The sequence below is a fragment of the Periplaneta americana genome, chromosome 4 (assembly GCF_040183065.1).
Source record: "Periplaneta americana isolate PAMFEO1 chromosome 4, P.americana_PAMFEO1_priV1, whole genome shotgun sequence".
Classification (NCBI taxonomy): domain Eukaryota; kingdom Metazoa; phylum Arthropoda; class Insecta; order Blattodea; family Blattidae; genus Periplaneta; species Periplaneta americana.
This window is the reverse complement of record NC_091120.1, coordinates 187,561,134-187,581,625: the sequence shown is the minus strand read 5'-3', so window position 1 is coordinate 187,581,625 and position 20,492 is coordinate 187,561,134. Positions and strand designations below refer to the sequence as shown.

At 35.3% G+C, this 20,492-nt stretch overlaps 1 protein-coding gene across 3 annotated transcripts in view; it reads right to left on the bottom strand.

The window, feature by feature from the left end:
* The window catches only part of LOC138698530 (serine/threonine-protein phosphatase 2B catalytic subunit 3-like), an 805,310-nt gene that overhangs the window by 78,894 nt on the left and 705,924 nt on the right, over positions 1–20,492 (bottom strand). For all 3 annotated transcript variants that reach the window (XM_069824525.1, XM_069824526.1, XM_069824527.1), the window contains exons 6-7: positions 14,883–15,022; positions 711–788 (exon numbers count right to left, since the gene is read on the bottom strand). In XM_069824525.1, coding sequence (XP_069680626.1) covers positions 711–788; positions 14,883–15,022 — 218 coding nt within the window. The remainder of the gene's footprint in view (positions 1–710; positions 789–14,882; positions 15,023–20,492) is intronic.

Sequence of the window (20,492 nt, the reverse complement as noted above, 5' to 3'; positions counted from 1 at the left end):
ATTTGAATAATTTCAAAGGAAAAACTGTTCCGGGGCCAGGTAGATTTGCATAATATATACGTCACCGTGTACGTTAACGGAAAACCACAATTCCAAGTCACACAGAGTTTGTGTGCAATCGATGTGGGTCTCTGGCGTTTCGTCAGCCCACGCGAGTTGTGTGGATATAAAGGGAAAGGTTGAGACGGTGTCGGGTGGAGTTCCCGGGTAGCTCAGTTGGGAGAGCGCTGGTACGTTCAACCAGAGGTCCTGGGATCGATACCCGGCCCCGGAACAATTTTTCCCTTCAAATTATTCAAATCTGCTTTACAGGAAGCTTCACCTGAAAGACTAGATTTGCATAATATATACGTCACTGTGTACGTTAACGGAAAACCACAATTCCAAGTCACACAGAGTTTGTGTGCACTCGATGTGGGTCTCTGGCGTTTCGTCAGCCCACGCGAGTTGTGTGGATATAAAGGGAAAGGTTGAGACGGTGCCGGGTGGAGTTCCCGGGTAGCTCAGTTGGGAGAGCGCTGGTACGTTCAACCAGAGGTCCCGGGATCGATACCCGGCCCCGGAACAATTTTTCCCTTGAAATTATTCAAAGTTTAAGCAATCACCTCGACCAAAGGCAGAACAGAGAACTTCAATTACAAGCACGAAGAACAGAAACGCAACTTACTATCAAACGATATGCAGAATATCAGATTAGAATACTGTCTTACCCGGCATCCTGGGCCTCATGCGCTCTGATTATGGAAAGTAGGTTGTTGTTTTGAAGGAAATCACAGCATGCAGCATAACTGTAAACAAACATACATACATTACTTCATTAGAACCATGTTACAAATAAAATAATCCTGGGTGATGAATCAAACAACCTATCGAAAATAATCTTATCACAAACCTCTATATTTCTGTGTCAATGACTGTTTTTATTTTTAACTGGAATGTAAGATACTGTATATCAACAATTAACTGTCACATTAATTATGATTATCATTTGTGCCGTTAACTCTAGCACACAGCAAACTAATGAGCATCTAGTGCTGAATAGTATCCATAATGAGGATCTATCTTTTCTAAGGGGCTAAGTGTCAATTTTTCGAATTTCATTTTATTCGATCTGAGGAAGGTACTTCCATATGAGGACATCATAAAATATGGGCTCTGTCGTAGTTCAACTGTGACCCATTCGTGCGCCGAAAGATGGTGCTGCAGGTACCTTAACATTACAACAATACTAACAATACCATCCTCATACTCATCCTCTTCTACAATAGTCCTGCCAAGACTATGGAATTCGCTACCTGCTAGCAACAGGGACTGTTGAAATAAAACTGAATTCAAACGCAAACTTATTAGGCACTTGATCACTGATTACTTGAGACTTGTTCAAACATGGCTTCTTGTAAATAGTTCCCTTATTCTATCACAAAATATTTCATACATCCAGTAATTTCATCACTATAAAATTTTATTATTTTAGATTTAATTTGTACTTCAGTAAAAAAATATCTTTCTTTGTTCTTACTTCTTAATCAGGTAATCTCTTCGTACTTTGATTTTCATTGTAACTGTAATGGTAAATTAAAAGGTTTTTATTAAAGCACCTACGAGGATTCAATTATTTCGAGAGCAACTTCCCAATGTGCCACTTCCACCAGAACCTATTCTTACCCGATAGGGAACATGCTTACAGGCCGTGGAATATTACAGCAAGCATTTGGAGTACATTAAGAACTTTGTTTTGAAACTGGGGGAGGATGCAGTGAGATTGTATTCTTCATATTGTAGTTGTAATCCCTTGGTAGAGGGGAAGATCGCGAAAATCACGACATAATAGATATACAATAGATTTTTACTACTCTTTACGAATTAAGTGAGTCTGATTCATAATATGCGGATAAAACAATTGCGACAAATCTCGAAATAGAGTTCTAATAGCGAAATATGAATACATTCGCGAATTATTACTATTGCGTCGTTTTATAGCGAAATTCATATTCTGAGTTTTTTCGGATTTTTTTCACTTGAATTTGTTATATATCCAAATAGGCTACATTACATAGTATTCCAGGTGTTCTGATTACATTAGTGAACTCAAAAGACGGAGAATTCAACATTTCTCTAATAATTTGAAAGTGTTAATTTGAGGACTGCAAGTTTTTTTCGTTTTTAATGAATGTGTGTTAAATATAGTCTCAATCCATCTACTGGCCATCAGTGGCGTAGCGTCAATGTAAGCTAAAATGCTTAGCTTCCCCAGTTAATAATAATTTCATAAGAAACCTGCAGTTTATGGAGAAAATTATTTATTAATTTTAATAGAATTTATATTTACCCGTTAAATATTGCGATGCGGCAGCTCAGGATGATTTGTGATGCAGCAGTAAACAAGAAGCCTGCACACACCAGCTTCCAAGCAGACTGGTTTCTTTCACTCATTCTTCTGTGTAACTCACCCCGCAGATTTTCCATCCCTTTCTAACTAAGCTACCCTAGTCGCAAGGCTCGCGAAGAAGCTAGCTTTAACATTTAAAATAAGTAGTTTCCGAGTTATCCCTTTTCGTCAGTTGTGTTCAGTTGAAGTGTTAGTGTGCATTGTGGCTGATATAATAAATAATGAGCGAAATGACAGTTCCTGACACCAATTTACTTGAATTTTTTTTAGTATAATTGTATTATGAAGACCGACTTACGAACAAAAGTGTGATTTAAAAAACAAATGACCAACTCCCTTGCTGTCAATGAAGAACACAACCAAAAGACAGACGCATACTTACGTAATGATACTAATATTGTGATTTCTCTAAGTATGACAGGGAGTGAGCTAATGTTATACGTATACGTGTCCATTTGTTAAGAGATATGTGTAAACCGTGAAATCATATTTTATTACGTATCATTTGAGGTCATGCCTTATTGGTGTTACTTACGATGTTCCAACCAATCTTCGACTGCTGACTTGAAATTGACTACTATTTATTTTAAGACTGTATTTTTGTAATACGTTTTCTCGTATTGCATGAAAGACAACTTGAGTTAGCTCCCCTGCTCAAAATTTCATGCTACGCCACTGCTGGCCATACAGCATCTTTACCAGAATCCAATGAACCTTTAATGCTAATTATTTGGAAAATAATATTCATACTGAGTTAACACCCCAATTCCAAAATAATTGTATTTTCCAAAATTTCCATTAATCTCCGCCAAGAGTACAAATCAATTTGAAAAAAATCTCCGCCGACATCTATATTAGATGTATGTATGTATTTTATTCACACTGCAGTGGGTATATACCCGGTGGCAGTGGTAACTAATCACATTCAATAATGACAATAATAAACTTATTAATTAAAAATACAATTAATAATAATATTAATAATTAATAATAATACCAATAATAATAATAATAATAAGAACAACAACAACAACAACAGGGAATATACTAAATTAAATGAAGCACGATCACTTAAAATAACATTTGAAATAAATCTAATTTGTATCTGAAAACTAAGATCGAACTAAAACCCACGAGTATGATATGTTCATATCTGCACAAGTACCTTTCAAATTACACTCATTTCGCTGTCAACTCACTCACTGCAATGGGACTACGACACATTTCACTGATTCTATCCTGATTTCACTAACACTTCAAAAATATTTCACTGTTCAAATACTATGCACTGCCACTATAAACTATAAAAAACACAAATGATAAAATTAATTTCCATAAATACCTGTTCCTGAATATAAGCATTTAATAAAAATGTTAATTCATTTCCTAAGGGTACAATATACTGAAACTACTAACTTCCATATTTTTAAAGCTAAATTCACAAACATTTCATCCTTCTATGATAAGTGGTTTGAATTTCATTAACATTTTAATAAAATATTGTATCGCTTTATATAAGAATTTTCTTGCGCCACAATTTACATTATTTTTAACTGATATTCACTTACATGATTCTTTATATACATTGGAACAAACATGACTATTGGGTACAGTGAATTGGTAAATTACTAGGAATTTTTTTATGGTTAATTGATTACTAATGTTTTTATTTTTTTATTCTTTTATAATAAAAATCTAGTAATTTACTGATTAATTTTACAGCAAAAACCTATAGTAAGTTTTGATCCATTGTATATAAGGATCCATATAATTGAATATCAGTTACAAATAATGTAAATTATGGCGCAAGGGTCTTTTTATATAAAGTGGTTCAATATTTAAATAAAATATTATAAAATGCAAATCACTTATCATAGGCGAATGAAATTTTGTACATACGTCATTATCAGAGACCGGAACTTTGGCAGAATGCCTTTTTAAATGTGTTAAATCTATCTTCATTTTGAAAGTAAATCTGTACGAATTATACCTTTGTGATTGAAACGTCACAGTTTTATGTTGCCCTTTTCTGCCTTTTTTAATATAAATGCCTAATTTACAAAATAAATGCTTGTTTTGCCTTTATTTGATTATTGATCTATTATTTATTAATGTATTCTTAAAAATTTCTACAGGTATATTTTAATTTATTTCCATAACCGCTACAATGAAAGTGACTTCACCGAATGTATATTATTGTCTTTCAGTCAGTTCATATTCTCTTTGCAACAATGAGGGCTGCCGTGCAAAAATGTATACCAGTATAATAAGCGTTTTAATTATCACTTGTGTTTATTTGACAAGGCAACAATGAGTGCGGGTCTAACGTTATTTTTAACGGTCATTTTTCTTTCAGTTTTCACTGCGACGTTGTTGTAGCTAGCAGCAAGATGCCGAAATTCAGTGTTCCTTTACGCAGTAAATTGCAAAGTTACGTTAATACTTTTGGATCCGACGTATTTTGTACTGACGGTAAAGTACTTACATGCAAAATATGTGAGCAGTCAGTGAACTACGAAGAGAAGTATATTTTCATATCGCAACATATCAGTACAACCAAACACTAAAATGCACTTTCCAAGGCTACTGGGAAGAAGATTTCTTTGCTTCCAACAGTAATTGCAACATCGAGTCGAAAATATCAATTTGCATTCGACTTATGTAAAGTTTTTCTTGCTGCCGAAATCCCTTTGTGGAAAGTGCAAGGTTGTGGGTCTTGTGCAAGGTTTTTGTAATTGCCTTTCATTGCCTATTTTAGCTATTTATGATGCCTTTTTGCCTGCCTATTTAATGATTCATAATGCCTAAATTTCCGGTCTCTGGTCATTATTAACCAGATATACCAGTGATCAAAATTTGGTACATCTAGCTTCATAAGTATGGTAGTTATTGATTTCACTATTGTGAACTCTTTAAAATATTTTGTAATCTGAATGACTACGTACTTTAATACTCAAAACCTTACTCAAGCATCATTAATTCTTTCTGCACGCAGCCTAAACTTGGTTAACTGACAAGCTTTTTGCTACATCACTGTTTGTACATTGTGAGCAAAAACGACACTTTGAAGTTCCACGTTTTTGCTCTGTGATTGACTGTGTATCCCTTTAATAAATTAGTGTAAACAGGGCTTCCAACTACAGCCCCTCAACTGTGACTGGATCCTGATAAATACGCAAGCAAGCTGGTTTAGCTCACTTTACATTTAGTCGCAATATGCAAAAGACAGACCAAATTTAATTTTAATATTTTGCTCATTTAAGCTCTTGTTGCCTATTTTGAGAATAAGTATATATTTTTGCATTTTAAAATAATTTGTAAGTTTATTTATTTGTAATTTTAAGAAACAACATTTTATTGTCTTCAATTTACCATTATAGTCACTGGCGTAGCATGACGTAAACTTAAAATGTAACTAAAGAATGAATTTTGAAGACGATGATGTTGGTAAAATTTGGCAACATACTTACTATAAATGAAAAGTCACCTATTTTTTTTTTTTTGCGAGAAAACGAATGGGTATGTTTTTCTTTTTCTGGGGGGAAAAAAAAAAGACCAAAATTTCACCCATCTCCTCCCGTCTTCACTTGATCTAGTATGACTGGCACACTACTCCCTTTTGCATTTAATGCCTAAATTTTAAATTGTTAACTGCCTCCCATTGGAGGTAGCCCAGAAGGACTCAGTATACTCTCCTACATGAATTTTACAATATTAAATGTTTACATGAATTTGTTGGTAGAAAATTAAAATAAACATATATGAATTATAAAGTGAAGAAAAAAAGAAATTAAACAGAGTGAATATGATGACTCAGAATATGGCAAGAGCGTTTCAAAACTGAAGTTATGATGTCAGTAGTAAGTGTCTGTGGTAGTTCAAAAGTCTTCCTGAAGCGTTCAAAGAACTTGGGAATCACACCACGAGCTCCAATAAGAAGACCAATCACCTCAACGTTTTCAAGCTGGTATTTTGCTTTAAAGTAATCAACTGTTGGCAGATAAATGTTGATCTTTTCTTAATTGACATCCTCCGGCTGGCTACTCCCCGTTTCAATCCTTATAGTAGGATCAATTATATAACCTTTCTTGGTAGTCTGGGAATACGCTATGATGTCAATACGTCTAGAGGAGTCATTAGTAGCACGGCAAAAGACTTCCTCTTCTACTGTCCAAGACTTTTTTTTCAAAGCAGTTGCAATTAAGGATCGAACATGATGATGTTTGGCATTTCGGAGGAGTAAAAACCTCTGTTACACTGACCTTGGACGTGGGCAAGGGTTTCAGTCTCCGGGCAGCCATGTCTGCACCGGGATCCGTCCAAAGAGCGACCAGGTACTCCTCTAACTGCTGCTAAATTGGCATTCATTTTAAGGCAGGTTACCCATTCAGAATTAGATAGTCCAGACTTATTAAAAATCCAGACATTGGCTTTAGGTACTTGGGTGTGTTTACTGAATTAACTGTGAATATGCGGGATTGCATAACTACGTATAAATAAGGGGCAGGTCTCACCTAATATAATCGTATGTATAGGTGTGTAAAAAAAAGTTAGATATAACTATTTAAGTGGTACAGTGTTTGAAATGTCCAAAACATACTTTCTTATAGGGTGTGTTTTAAATCACAGTTAAAGGAAATAAACTATAAACAGTAACATATCGTTCGGAAGAAAATACACAGGGTGGAAGTGAAATAACTCTGCAAATTTTCGGAGCAAATAACTCAATGCTGTATGTAACAAAAAAGTCTAATACCATATTGGTGGGAAGTTCATAGTTTTCGCAGGAAAAATGTCCCCCCCCCCCCGCAAATGTTTAACACTCTCTTATTCGGTACAGACGTGGACAAATTATCAGACTAAAACTTTTTCTTGGAAACATAATATAATTCGTCATATCAACTATCAGTATAATTCACAGAGTCTCTATTGTTGTAAATATGAATGTTTACATCTTCTGGTATATTTTTCCAGTGGTTAAGTATATTTCTTTCTGGCTAAGTTGGTACTACTAGTGTTTTAATTATATACTACAGAAGATATTCTCCCATGGCCTGCAAGAAGACCGGACATGAAAGAAATTGAAAATCTGTGATCTATACTGAAGAAGAAAGTGAACAAAAAGAGGCTTACAACAAGACATGGATTTATTTAAGCACTGTCTAATATCTGGCGACATGATATTCAAAGAGAGTGTCAAACTTTGGTTTCCAGCATCCCTGACAAAATCAACCTGTTAATAAAGAATAAGGGAATGTTGAAAATTATTAGTAACCTCAAAACTCTATTATCTGTTCATCATATCTGTGCAAAATACATTTTTGTTCATTATTTCTACCGATAAATACAGCTTCGTTCCACATATAATTAATTTAGTCAAATAATTTGTCCACGTCTCTAATTGTTTCAAGTAGGATCGTCATTTTTGTTCATATCGATAGAAAATCTAATAAAGAATCATTCATACCTTTGGCGTATTTCGATAGCGTGGACTGTTTTCGTGTAAATTTAATTTACAAATCATTTAATTTGAAGCCACTGAACAACGCGACAAGATTGCAACGCTGTAGCCAGAGAGGCAGGTGGAGGCAGTTCGCCTGAGTTCGTCGACCTCTTACTTGAAGAGAGAAAGGGTGTGTTAGCGGCGATGTTGCTGGACTGCTGCAACTTCCAACTTAATTTTCTAATTAACCGTGCAGTTAATCACAAAACGTATTATAGGTTTTCTGTTAATAATTGAAGTATAACCTATTGTCCCTTTCGATCTGCAGGGTTATTTAACTTCCACCCTGTATATAAGTGGTTGATGGATGAAGCATTTTATAATAATGATGAGTATTTAAATCTCCTTTCACATGTTTTTAGTTTTAATTTAGAGACAGGGGCTATGTCACTGCAATTTACTTGCTAACAGACAATAAATAAATATCAATATAATAATAATAATAATAATAATAATATTAATAATGGTGTATTTAACCTGGCAGAGTTAAGGCCATACGGCCTTTTCTAGCACTCAACCAGGAGTAAAACTGCGATATAAAAAACACTACAAATTTACAAAGTAAAGTACACTACAATTTTACACTCTAAACTGAAGTAGATAATCATAATATAATGTAAACAACAAGTCAGTGGAAATCAGACATAATATATAACATACAGAAAGAAAGGAAAATGCATAATAAAATGTAAACAGTAGATCAAAATAAATGAGACATATAAAGTATAAAAATATAAGAAAATAATAATATTGACAATAATAGTAATAATAATAATAATAATAATAATAATAATAATAATAATAATAATAAAAGTGAAGTACAAAGCATACAATCCACAAAATATTTTTAGGTACACACAGTAAGGAAAATTATGATTATATATAGGCCTAGCTCAAGTTATCACATTATAGATATACCATTATCGGGAAATACGAAAACGAAAAGATAAAATAAGTTAAATATCACTAGAATATAAAAAAATGTAGTGAATGCGTGGAAACCTGGAATATAACAGTTGTCATAATAGTAAGTTAGTTTGGAAGCTCGTCATAAGATAATTTTCTAACTTGGATTTGAAAGATTTCAAGGTTCTGCAGCCCTTGACTTCAAGCGGCAGAAAGTTCCAGTGACGAGAGGTAGCAACAGTGAAAGATGAGGGATACAGAGATGACGTGTGAAGTGGAATTTATAGCTTGTTACAGCGTTGTGATCGAGTATTAATATTATGATAGCGAGAGAGAGTATGAAAACGAGCGAATAAATAAGAGGGGGATGTGTGCATAATTCGATATACGAGAGAAAGCGAGTGCAGATTTCTCCTCTCATGTAACCTAAGCCATGATAACTTCTGGAAAGGAGGTGAGATATTGTCATAGTATAGAACATTACAAATGAATATCAGTATCTCCAAAGAATGATGAACCCTGCATTCGTGAACAATCTCTGAATTATTAAGTAGGAGACAGGCGGGATTAAAAAGAGCGAGGGGAAGTTGAACGACGCTTCACTGAGACGGGAATTGGCAATAATGCTAATCCACGGTCTGAAGAAGTTTCAAGCAAGATTTTGGGCTTAGTACAGGATATTTATACTGCAGGCCTACGCTTCAAGAAGAAATTTGCTGAAAAGCAGCTGCTGGATGTACAACATGCCATACAGGATTCATTCGGATAAGTGACAGATAATGTGTAATTGTAATATGCTATACATCTGACTGCCAGAAAGGTAGGGGTACGCACATGCGCAGCATGGGACTGAAAGGCTGGCACCTGTGTCGACAGTAGCTCTGAACGTCGGAGACAGTAAATACCTGCATAGGCCAATAATTCCAAATTATTATTAAGAACACGAAAATTACACAGAACAAAGCAGAATACATAATTTTATTACTAGAGCTCGGGGGCCGTATTCATAGACATTTTTAGCGCGGGCTTCCGGTGGATGATCAGCGTTTTTCGTATTCATAAATCAGTGTTAGCGATAGGATATGATTTGAATTCTATACTAGTAACCAGTGGATAGCCGGGGCTAGCTTAAGGTACGGTCACACGTCGCTACTTTTGCAGCGCTACTTTTATACTGCAGCTGCAAAAGTTGCGTGTCGTGTTCACACGTAAGCCAAAAGTAGCGCGCTGCACGCTACTTTTCGTGCTGCGCAACCAGAGTGCTGCAAAAGTTGCAACTGGAGGTTGCGAGTCTGTTCACACACAAGGCGCTACTTTTGCAGCCGCAGTCATGCTGCAGGTTTCCATCTCCGTATTGACTTCTCAATATACATTTTGTGGTTATGTTCGCATTATTAAGAAACTCATGCGAAAGCTTCCTTATCTATTATTTGCTTTTCTGTCGTATCTAGTATTCAGAAATTTACATTATTTTTACTATAAAGCTTTTAAAAACGCCTATATACTTAAATGATAACCAACAGTATATTCACGTAATCAACGTTGGCAACCCTCCTGTTTGGAACTACGCTAAGGAAAATTTAAAAAATGAATTATATCGTCACCAATTATGCTCAGACTGTGTTGTGTATTTAGTAACTGTTACAAATAATTTATTTTCATCACATTTAACATTAAAATATATCCAAGCAATAAAAGTATCATTGGCACATTTGGGTGGTAACACTGGTTGCAACCGCAGCAAAAGTTTCAACAAAACCGATATCAAAAATGCTGCGGCTGCAACCCTGAGAACCCTGTTCACACGTCGCTACTTTTAAGTTGCGCGCAGCATGGAAAAGTAGCGGGCAGCAGGTTCGGCAGCCGCTACTTTTCGGGTTGCACCGTTGTTCACACGTCGCAGTACAAGAGTTGCGCAGTTTTTTGTACTGCAGCGCTGCAAAAGTAGCGACGTGTGATCGTACCTTTAGTACGCTCGTAGCGCGTGCTGCGAAATGTCTATGAATAGCACCCCGGATGTTTAAGCACTTATAATACACTGTATCCCAAAGGTCATGGTGAGTTTTCAAAAGAATATATTTTTTGAATGAATAGAGGTAGAAATGTTAGGCCTGTTACACATTTGAAGAGATCTCGCTAGCGAGAAAAGTGTTGCAAGAAAATTAAAAAATTGATAACATGGATTCAAATGGACGTCCACACACTGGAAGAGATTCTCGTTCGAGGCGAAAATCTCGAGCGAGTTTCTCGCTGAAATCGGTAGCTCAGCGAATTTTCTTGACACAGTTATCAAAGATGTTTGACATTTATACTCTTTATGACGACTGAATGCAGAAAAAGATGAAGAAGTAATATCGCAGGTGGCGATGAACTGTATTGTCTTTATTGACAATGATAATTGCAGTCAGAAACTTATCGAACTAGCACGATGTCACCCGTAGGCCTATTTATATGATAGGCTACACGGGATGAAAACTATAAAAACACGGAACTTAGAGAAGAAATCTGGAGACAAATATCAGATGATCTGAAAATAAATAGGGCTATATTTTATTTTGACGAGATTTAATAGTATTTATTAGCCTATATTGAAATAATGTATCTATAGGCCTCTGTCTTAAGAGTTCACATAATTTTAATCAGAACATAGCAAAGAATCCTCTATCATATCATGAATGGCAAAAAACTGAGGTCAACTCAACGTATCATCTTCCAAATCGAAATCAGTGGCCGAAACTCGCCCTTATCTTCGTGATATACATGTGATTTCCAGATATTTCTGGCTTTAATTTTAGGCCTACTTTTTCTTTTCATTAACAATTTGACAATGACGAACAGTTTTTAAGTCGTGTGCTGTTCAGCGATGAGAGCATTTTTCACGTTTCTGGGTATGTCCACCGACACAATGTAAGAATATGGGCAAATAAACGGCCACATGACTTCGTTGAGCGAGCATATTATTCTAGTGTGGCGGCTCTTCGTTAAATACGCGACGAAATTCATGTCGTACTCGAGTCACAGATTAAAATTTTGCCAGCCACAAAATACAATGCACTTTTTTTTTAATCCTTGTATAATAATTTTATTGTGGTAATGAAAATTGTATTTTTTTATTGTTACCGTCTTTTGTTTCCTTCAGTGTCTCAAAACTTACAGACGAAAAACTTTGAGAGTTTTATTTTCATCTGGCATCAATATTACATTTCTACCTTATACAAGTAAAGAGTAACGGAACGGAGAAAAATTCTCTCCGTCGCCGGGATTTGAACCCGGGTTTTCAGCTCTACGTGCTGATGCTTTATCCACTAAGCCACACCGGATACCCACCCCGGCGCCGGACAGAATCGTCTCAGATTAAGTTCCAACTCTTGGGTTCCCTCTAGTGGCCGCCCTCTGCACTACGTCACTCATAACGAGTGCACCTCAGCACATGTGTGGACTTCAGTCCTACGTTCATAGACATCTATGACGTAGTGCAGAGGGCGGCCACTGCAGGGAACCCAAGAATTGGAACTTAATCTGAGACGATTCTGTCCGGCGCCGGGGTGGGTATCCGGTGTGGCTTAGTGGATAAAGCATCAGCACGTAGAGCTGAAAACTCGGGTTCAAATCCCGGCGACGGAGAGAATTTTTCGCCGTTCCATTACTCTTTCATCGTATGATGACGCAGAATTCTGCATGGAAATATCATATGTACTTCGGTACATTAAATAATATATTTCTACCTTGCTTTTCATTAAAAAAATACAATCCTCTGAAAAAATCCCATCATAACTTTTGAGACACAGTGTAATTTAAAATAGTCAGAAAAGGCAATTAAAACATGAAAAAGGCACAATTGGCAGGCAAAAAAATGTAATTAAAAACATAAAAGGCAAAATATCTGAGCTAATTTGTATGATATTCATGTTCACCCCAGAAAAAGGTCCCCCTACTGACATAACTGGGGAGTGCTTGAAGCAAGCTTCTGTCTACTGTACAGTGCTGTAGTATCCCCTCTTACTATTTGACAATTTGTTTTTATTTTCTGTAAGCCAGTATTTAGAGAAAATACGCGTTTGCACTTTCGCCGATCGCACTTGGGTGGGCGGGAGAAAATTTTAAGCCTACTGACAATTACGTTTGTATGAACAATTAAATTCTATTAAGGGTTACAGCTGTGGGCAGACAACATTAAATTTGTATATGAGACGGGTAAATTAGAGGCAATTAAAACGTTGGTTGTAAAAATAACTTAAAATGATAATTACATAAATTAAATTTGAATTCATTTTTAAAGATAAAAAAATAGAAGTAGATAGGTACTTATTCTTCAAATAGGTGGAAAGAGCTTATAGCTCACTCATTCATTTAGTGTTCTGCCCAAGGGCAGGTCTTTCACTGCAAACCCAACTTTCTCCAATCTTTCTTATTTTCTGCCTTCCTCTTTGTCTCCTACTGAAGGATACACTGAAAGGAATGGTGAACGTGAGAAACGTTCAAGGCAGAAGAAGGTATCAAATAAAAGACGATACTAAGACATATGGATCATATGCGGAGGCTAAGAGGAAGGTAGAAGATAGGAAAGATTGGAGAATGCTGGGTTTGCAGTGAAAGACCTGCCATTTGGCAGAAATGTATGTATGTATGTATGTATGTATGTATGTATGTATGTATGTATGTATGTATGTATGTCTCTATGTATGTATGCATCATAACAATTTACTCATTATACTCTACCACAAGACATCTTTATATTCTTCATCTTATACAGTTTCAGTTGCTAGAAATTGGAACTCGTTCCGAGTGATGTAAGGGGTTGTTGGACAATAACTTCATTTAGGTCAAAATTACATAAATTCTTACTTAACAGATTAATTGCTGATTAATATTTGTTACTTACAATGAAACTAACATCTGTCCATTCTTATTATTATCATTTTTTTTTAACTGCTTGAATACTTTGTGACCTGGTAGAGTGTAAAAGAAGGCCCTATGGCCTTAACTCTGCCAGTATAAATAAAGAATTATTATTATCAATTTCTCTAAATAGATTTACAAAACCTCTAATGGCAATTACATTAATATTCTCATTATAGAAATATATTTTAGATTTATATATATATATATATATTTTTTTTTCTCCCTGTAACATAGTCCTAGTAAGCTTATATTAAATTAATTTTCATCATTTTACTAGCTATCTCAAATATTAAGTTAATTATAATTGATTGAATTAAATTAGCTCATAAATTAAGTTACTACTTTACCTTATAGGTTTATCTAAATTTAAATAAATATGTAGTCTACTAGTCGTTATAACTGAAGAATATTGCTGGAGAACCTTTTTAGGTGTAGTGTAAATATTTGTAATTTAAATATGTATTGTATTAATTAAGGGTGGTTGAGTGGAAGAGAAGGCCTTATGGCCTTAACTCTGCCAGCGAAAGTAAAACATTATTATTATTATTATTATTATTATTATTATTATTATTATTATTACTTACTTACAAATGGTTTTTAAGGAATCCGAAGGTTCATTGCCGCCCTCACATAAGCACGCCATCAGTCCCTATCCTGTGCAAGATTAATCCAGTCCCTATCATCATATCCCACCTCCCTCAAATCCATTTTAATATTATCCTCCCATCTACGTCTCGGCCTCCCCAAAGGTCTTTTTCCCTCCGACTTCCCAACTAACACTCTATATGCATTTCTGGATTCGCCCATACGTGCTACATGTCCTGCCCATCTCAAATGTCTGGATTTAATGTTCCTAATTGTGTCAGGTGAAGAATACAACGCGTGCAGTTCTGCGTTGTGTAACTTTCTCCATTCTCCTGTAACTTCATCCCGCTTAGCCCCAAATATTTTCCTAAGCACCTTATTCTCAAACACCCTTAACCTATGTTCCTCTCTCAGAGTGAGAGTTCAAGTTCACAACCATACAGAACAACCGGTAATATAACTGTTTTATTATTATTATTATTATTATTATTATTATTATTATTATTATTATGTAGCCAAGTTTACATATTTCAATATTCTGTTAAGACACTTAAATAGCATAACAGCTAATCAAACTCCATTTCGAGCTCTACTTACCTATAGAAATATGAGCAACCTCTCACACTGTTATGGCTGAAGTGTTCGGCATTCTTTTCATTGCCAAAGTCTTCTAGGGGGTCCGACCAAAGAAGATCACACATTGGGCCAAAGGCAGGAGGTTCTTTGAATCTGTCCAACTGCAACGAAGGAAAAAAATCGCTTTTAATAATGTGTAATTTCCACAGATTTTCAAATAAATACAGCAGAATCTGAAAGAAAAGCATTACCAGACCATTCGGTTAAGCATTATCTAACAGACACTTCTCTCGTCTTAATTTCATATCCCTTTGCCGACAGAGGAATGAATTTTTAGTTAATATAGCTTTTCCTTTAATCTGTATGGTTTAAGCAAGAGGAGGCTTAGACCCAACATTATAACAAAGTAATATAATCCATATAACATGCTATTACCATTAGTAGTAGTAGTAGTAGTAGTAGTAGTAGTAGTAGTAGTAGTAGTAGTAGTAGTACTAGTGGTTGTAATACTAATAATAGTAATAGTGGTGGTAGTAGTAGTAGCAGTAATGGTGGTGGTGGTGGTAGTGGTATAGCAATAGTTCAGCAGCAGCAGCTGTAGTAGTAGTAGTAGTAGTAGTAGTAGTAGTAGTAGTAGTACTAGTGGTTGTAATACTAATAATAGTAATGGTGGTGGTAGTAGTAGTAGTAGCAGTAATGGTGGTGGTAGTGGTATAGCAATAGTTCAGCAGCAGCAGCTGTAGTAGTAGTAGTAGTACTAGTGGTTGTAATACTAATAATAGTAATGGTGGTGGTAGTAGTAGTAGCAGCAGTAATGGTGGTGGTGGTAGTGGTATAGCAATAGTTCAGCAGCAGCTGTAGTAGTAGTAGTAGTAGTAGTAGTAGCAGTAGTAGTAGTACTAGTGGTTGTAATACTAATAATAGTAATGGTGGTGGTAGTAGTAGTAGCAGTAATGGTGGTGGTGGTAGTGGTATAGCAATAGTTCAGCAGCAGCAGCTGTAGTAGTAGTAGTAGTAGTAGTAGTAGTAGTAGTAGTAGTAGTAGTATTATATTGTATTTATTAACATTCCATGGTATTCATACATTGCTTCACAGCTAGAATATGGAACAAGTCAAAAAAATTAATACTACAGTGAAACCTGTTCAAATCGGAACCTGAATAATCCGGAATCCTGTCCATTTCGGAACAATTTATTGGTCCCGGCGAAATTTGTATGTATTATGTGTAATTTTTCCTGAATAAAACGGAAACTGTTCAACGCGGAAACGGAAACTGTCTGCTACTGTTCAAAACGGAAACAATATTTTGGACACACTATATTTTGTAACTATATTTTGAAACAGCGTGTAATTTCAAGGAAAATACGAAATATGTAGGTCACTAAGGTAAAAACAAGTTTTCTTTGCAAAATTCTAGAGGGTACGAGGGTGTGTTGGCCTGTCGGTCATAAATTTTATTACCCTGTTGACTAGGCAGACGAGTCCCTTCAAAGATTTTCAATGCTTCACACCCGTATACTGTCGTAGCTAAACAGAGCGCAAGTGTAGTGATTTCCGGGTAAAAAAAAGTTGCATAAAATGTGGCATTAACATTAAGTGATGAAGTAAAAGTTATCGAGATAAAGGAAAATTAGAAACAAAGTCTATGTGAATTAATGTTGAAGTACAGTAGTGGAAAACTCAGGTGTGACACTTTAAAAAATAAAGATCATAATGAGTGAGTGGCGTGCGGCCAATATTGGTGACACAAAAGGAACCAGAAAGCAACTGTTTATGTGAAAATAAATGAACTGTTGTAGGAGTGGGTTCTTCATGACCTTTCAAAGAACAAGCCAATTTCTGGATCTATTCTGCAAAGCAAGCTATTGAACTGTCAAAGAAATTAAATAAACCAGAATTGAAGGCTTCTAATAGATGGCTCCTAGTCCAATTAATTAATAATGTGCAGTGATATGCAGTACAGTATTAGAGTATAGTGTTAGATATTAAGTAGAATGAGATTAGTAAACTTTAGTAATGTTTAATGACTAATGAGTGAGTTACGATAATATTTATACAGAAAATGAGATTTTAATCAAAATGATTGACCAACGGAATAAGCGACAGGAAGCTGATTTAATGTGATGAGTGTTAAATGGAATATTTTGTACTTCTTGCAGTTTGCGGCATGCCATTTTGTTTTTCATGTATATGAATGACAAAATATTCCATTTTAATGTCACACCTGAATAATACGGAAACCTGTCCACAACGGAAAAAAAAATTAGGACCATGTCACTTCCGTCTTGAACAGGTTTCACTGTATTATAAAGTCTTAATTTATAGTCACAGTCTAGATGAAATATATACAGACGAGATTTACAATATAGTCTACTAGTACAACACAAAGTTTTAGTATCAATTTCAGGAAGTGTTATTGAATGTTATGAATTCACCTACAGAATAGAAGGCGTGAGAAATTAGGTACTTCTTTAATTTGGTCCTAAATAATCTTATATTTTACGATGAAAGAGTAATGGAACGGAGAAAAATTCTCTCCGGCGCCGGGATTTGAACCCGGGTTTTCAGCTCTACGTGCTGATGCTTTATCCACTAAGCCACACCGGATACCCACCCCGGCGTCGGACAGAATCGTCTCAGTTTTAAGTTCCAACTCTTGGGTTTCATTTTTTATATCGATAGGGAGGCTATTAAAAATTTTTACTGCCATATAACGCACTCCTTTTTGATAGCACCATAGACTTGCCGATGGAGTATAAGTCATTTTTTTGACGTGTATTTATGCTATGAACTGTTGAATTAGTTACAAAGTTTTCACGATTACATGCGAGAAAGATTATTAATGAAAAGATATACTGACAAGCCATGGGCATTATTTGTGTTTTTTTTTTAAATAGTCCTACACGATTCCCTAGATTTGGCACCTACTATTATTCTAATTACTCTTTTTTGTAATAGAAATATACTGTTACTATCTGTGGAATTTCCCCAGAATATTATTCCAAAACTCATTACCGAGTGGAAGTATGCAAAGTATATTGTTTTTAAGGTATTGATATTTGCTATCTTTTGCATAGATCTAATAGCAAAACAAGCTGAATTTAGTTTGGGGATAATTTCTTTCATATGATTTTTCCAATTTAACACATTATCGATTTTTAAGGCAAGAAATGTGGTTGTTGTTGTTGTTTGTAATAGGGATCTATTGTAAATTATTGCACTAGAAATTTGCGAGGTTGAATTTGGTGGTAGTAGTAGTAGCAGCAGCAGTAGTAGCAACCAGAGCCCTGAGTAGCAACAGCAGTAGTAGGCCTAACGGCAGCAGCAAAAACAGGAGTAGTAGTAGTAGTAGTAGTAATAGTAGTAGTAATATTAGTAGTGGCAGTAGCAGCAGTAGTAGTAGTATTTTATGCAGAGCGAATATAATTAATCGTGACAAAATTATACAGGAAGGAGCGGTGCCCTACTGAGTAGATATTTTGATACAGGGAATTTAGGGTCTGTGACGTCGACTTTAAAGAATTAAGGTAATGAAGATCGTCACCCACGTAGGTCTAATGGTACAGTGTGTCCGAAAAGACACTGTATACTGAATACTTGCACTTGCAATATTGAACGAACGGTTGTCATTTTCATTTAATTTAAAATTCATTTCAAAATTTCTGTATTACATTACTACAAATTTTTGCTACATTCAGTGCACAGTGATTTTTTGGACATAATGTATTGCAGGGACAAGAGTGAACAATAATAATTAAGCTGCGGATTTATGCCTATATGCCTATTTTAATCCTTAACCTGAAGACGCAAGCTCTTAGGTTACATATCCATTTTAAGGCATTGTGAGTATTATATGCGAATTCTAAAGTGCCTATAATTGCCTATTTCACCAGTAAATGTCTATTTGCTTATAAATGACTAAAAGTTGCCTAAATATCTGTATTACAGTAGAACTTGGCTATAGCGACCTCGTTTTGTGCAACACCTTGCCTATAACGTCAAATATTCTGTGGTCTCAACTAATTCCCCATTTCCTACCTCGCTTAATACGACAAACGCATATGCGTCTACCTCACATATAATGTCATTTTCAACCTCAGTTTGGAATAAGATTTTCTAAGAACCAAAGTATTTTAAGAAATATTTTGTTGAAATCTGACCCTGACAAAATTCTTTACAGTCTCCTTCTGTCATAGACCTCTGGAAAGAAGGCGGATTCCCCGCTCCATTGCAACCTGCCCGAATTAATGCGGTATTAAATCAGTTTCGACAGGAAGTTTTCACTAAGTACACGCATTTTAACGCAGTATGGCCACTAAAAGAAGTGAGTGACGCTTTAGAAGTCATTAGAATTATGAACATGTTCTATGAAGCTAGGGAAGGGAGCAGTGAAATTGCAACTGAAATTATGAACATACAACGTAATTTAGTCCTTGAAAGTGTGTATTGGGCAAGTAGAAGACAAGAGAGTAAAATGACTGATTACTTCATTTCTATGTAAAGTAGTTTGGTGAGTACTGAAGAAACTGTTTTAATACAGAATACTGTATTTATAATTGTAGGCCTACGTGTATTTTATTATGTTCATTGTAGGCTTAAAAGTCAATACATAAATCTGAAATAAGTCTAATTAAGTTTGTTATTTCTCATTTTCCACCTCACTAGATTGATAATGTGAATCTCGGTTACTACGACACTCGTTTATAACAACATAATTTTTAAGGTCCCTTAGATGTCGTTATAACCAAGTTCTACTGTATATATTATATTTAAATTTATTGACTATTCTATCGATATTTTTTAAAATCTGTAATTTGTTTCTTTTTTATCCGGCAGCAAACATTATCCTGGCAAACCCAAACCTAACATCTGATCTTGCTTTCATCAAAGCAAAACTTTGGACAACTGCCTGTTTAATAACGAAACTGGAAACGAGGAATATTCCACTCCACAGTGCTGTGTAAGTTATGAAGAAAGTAGAAATTATTCTTAAAGAAATACCAAGCAGTGTGGGAGAAACAATGAGAAATAAGTATTTGAAAATTGTGAAAAGAAATCCTGGTTGGAAGCAAGTGTTATTGCTGATTGGAAATGACATTGACATTACTGCGCTCCCACTGGTTTGGTCCCCAGCTGAGATTGGATCCCTGAAGTATTGCCCCATCACTTCATGTGAAGTGGAGAGAAGTTTCTCCCAATTTAAGAACATTCTTACAGACAACAGGCATCAGTTCTCATTACAACATGTGGAGGAATATTTATTCACTGTCATAATGGCATTACTATAGAAACTAGTGTATAATGCTCCGCTATGGTCGTGTTAACCATTAAGAATTAGAAATTGTTAGTGCCTTTTTAAATGCCTATTTTAGAATTTTGAATGTCTATTTTGCCTACCTACTTCAACTGTTTTTAGTGCCGAAAAATCCGCAGCTTAATAATAATATTACGACTGTAATATACAGGGACATCATTTTATTTTTACTTCAATTTTTATTGTACCTGAGTTTTTGAATGTACTTCACTCCCACTCCTTCTACTAATGAAGTTCAACCATCTTCCACACAGATCCAAGACCGCATATACAGTCATAGTAGCTTTACCGTCACAGTAGGTTCCAAAAATATGTT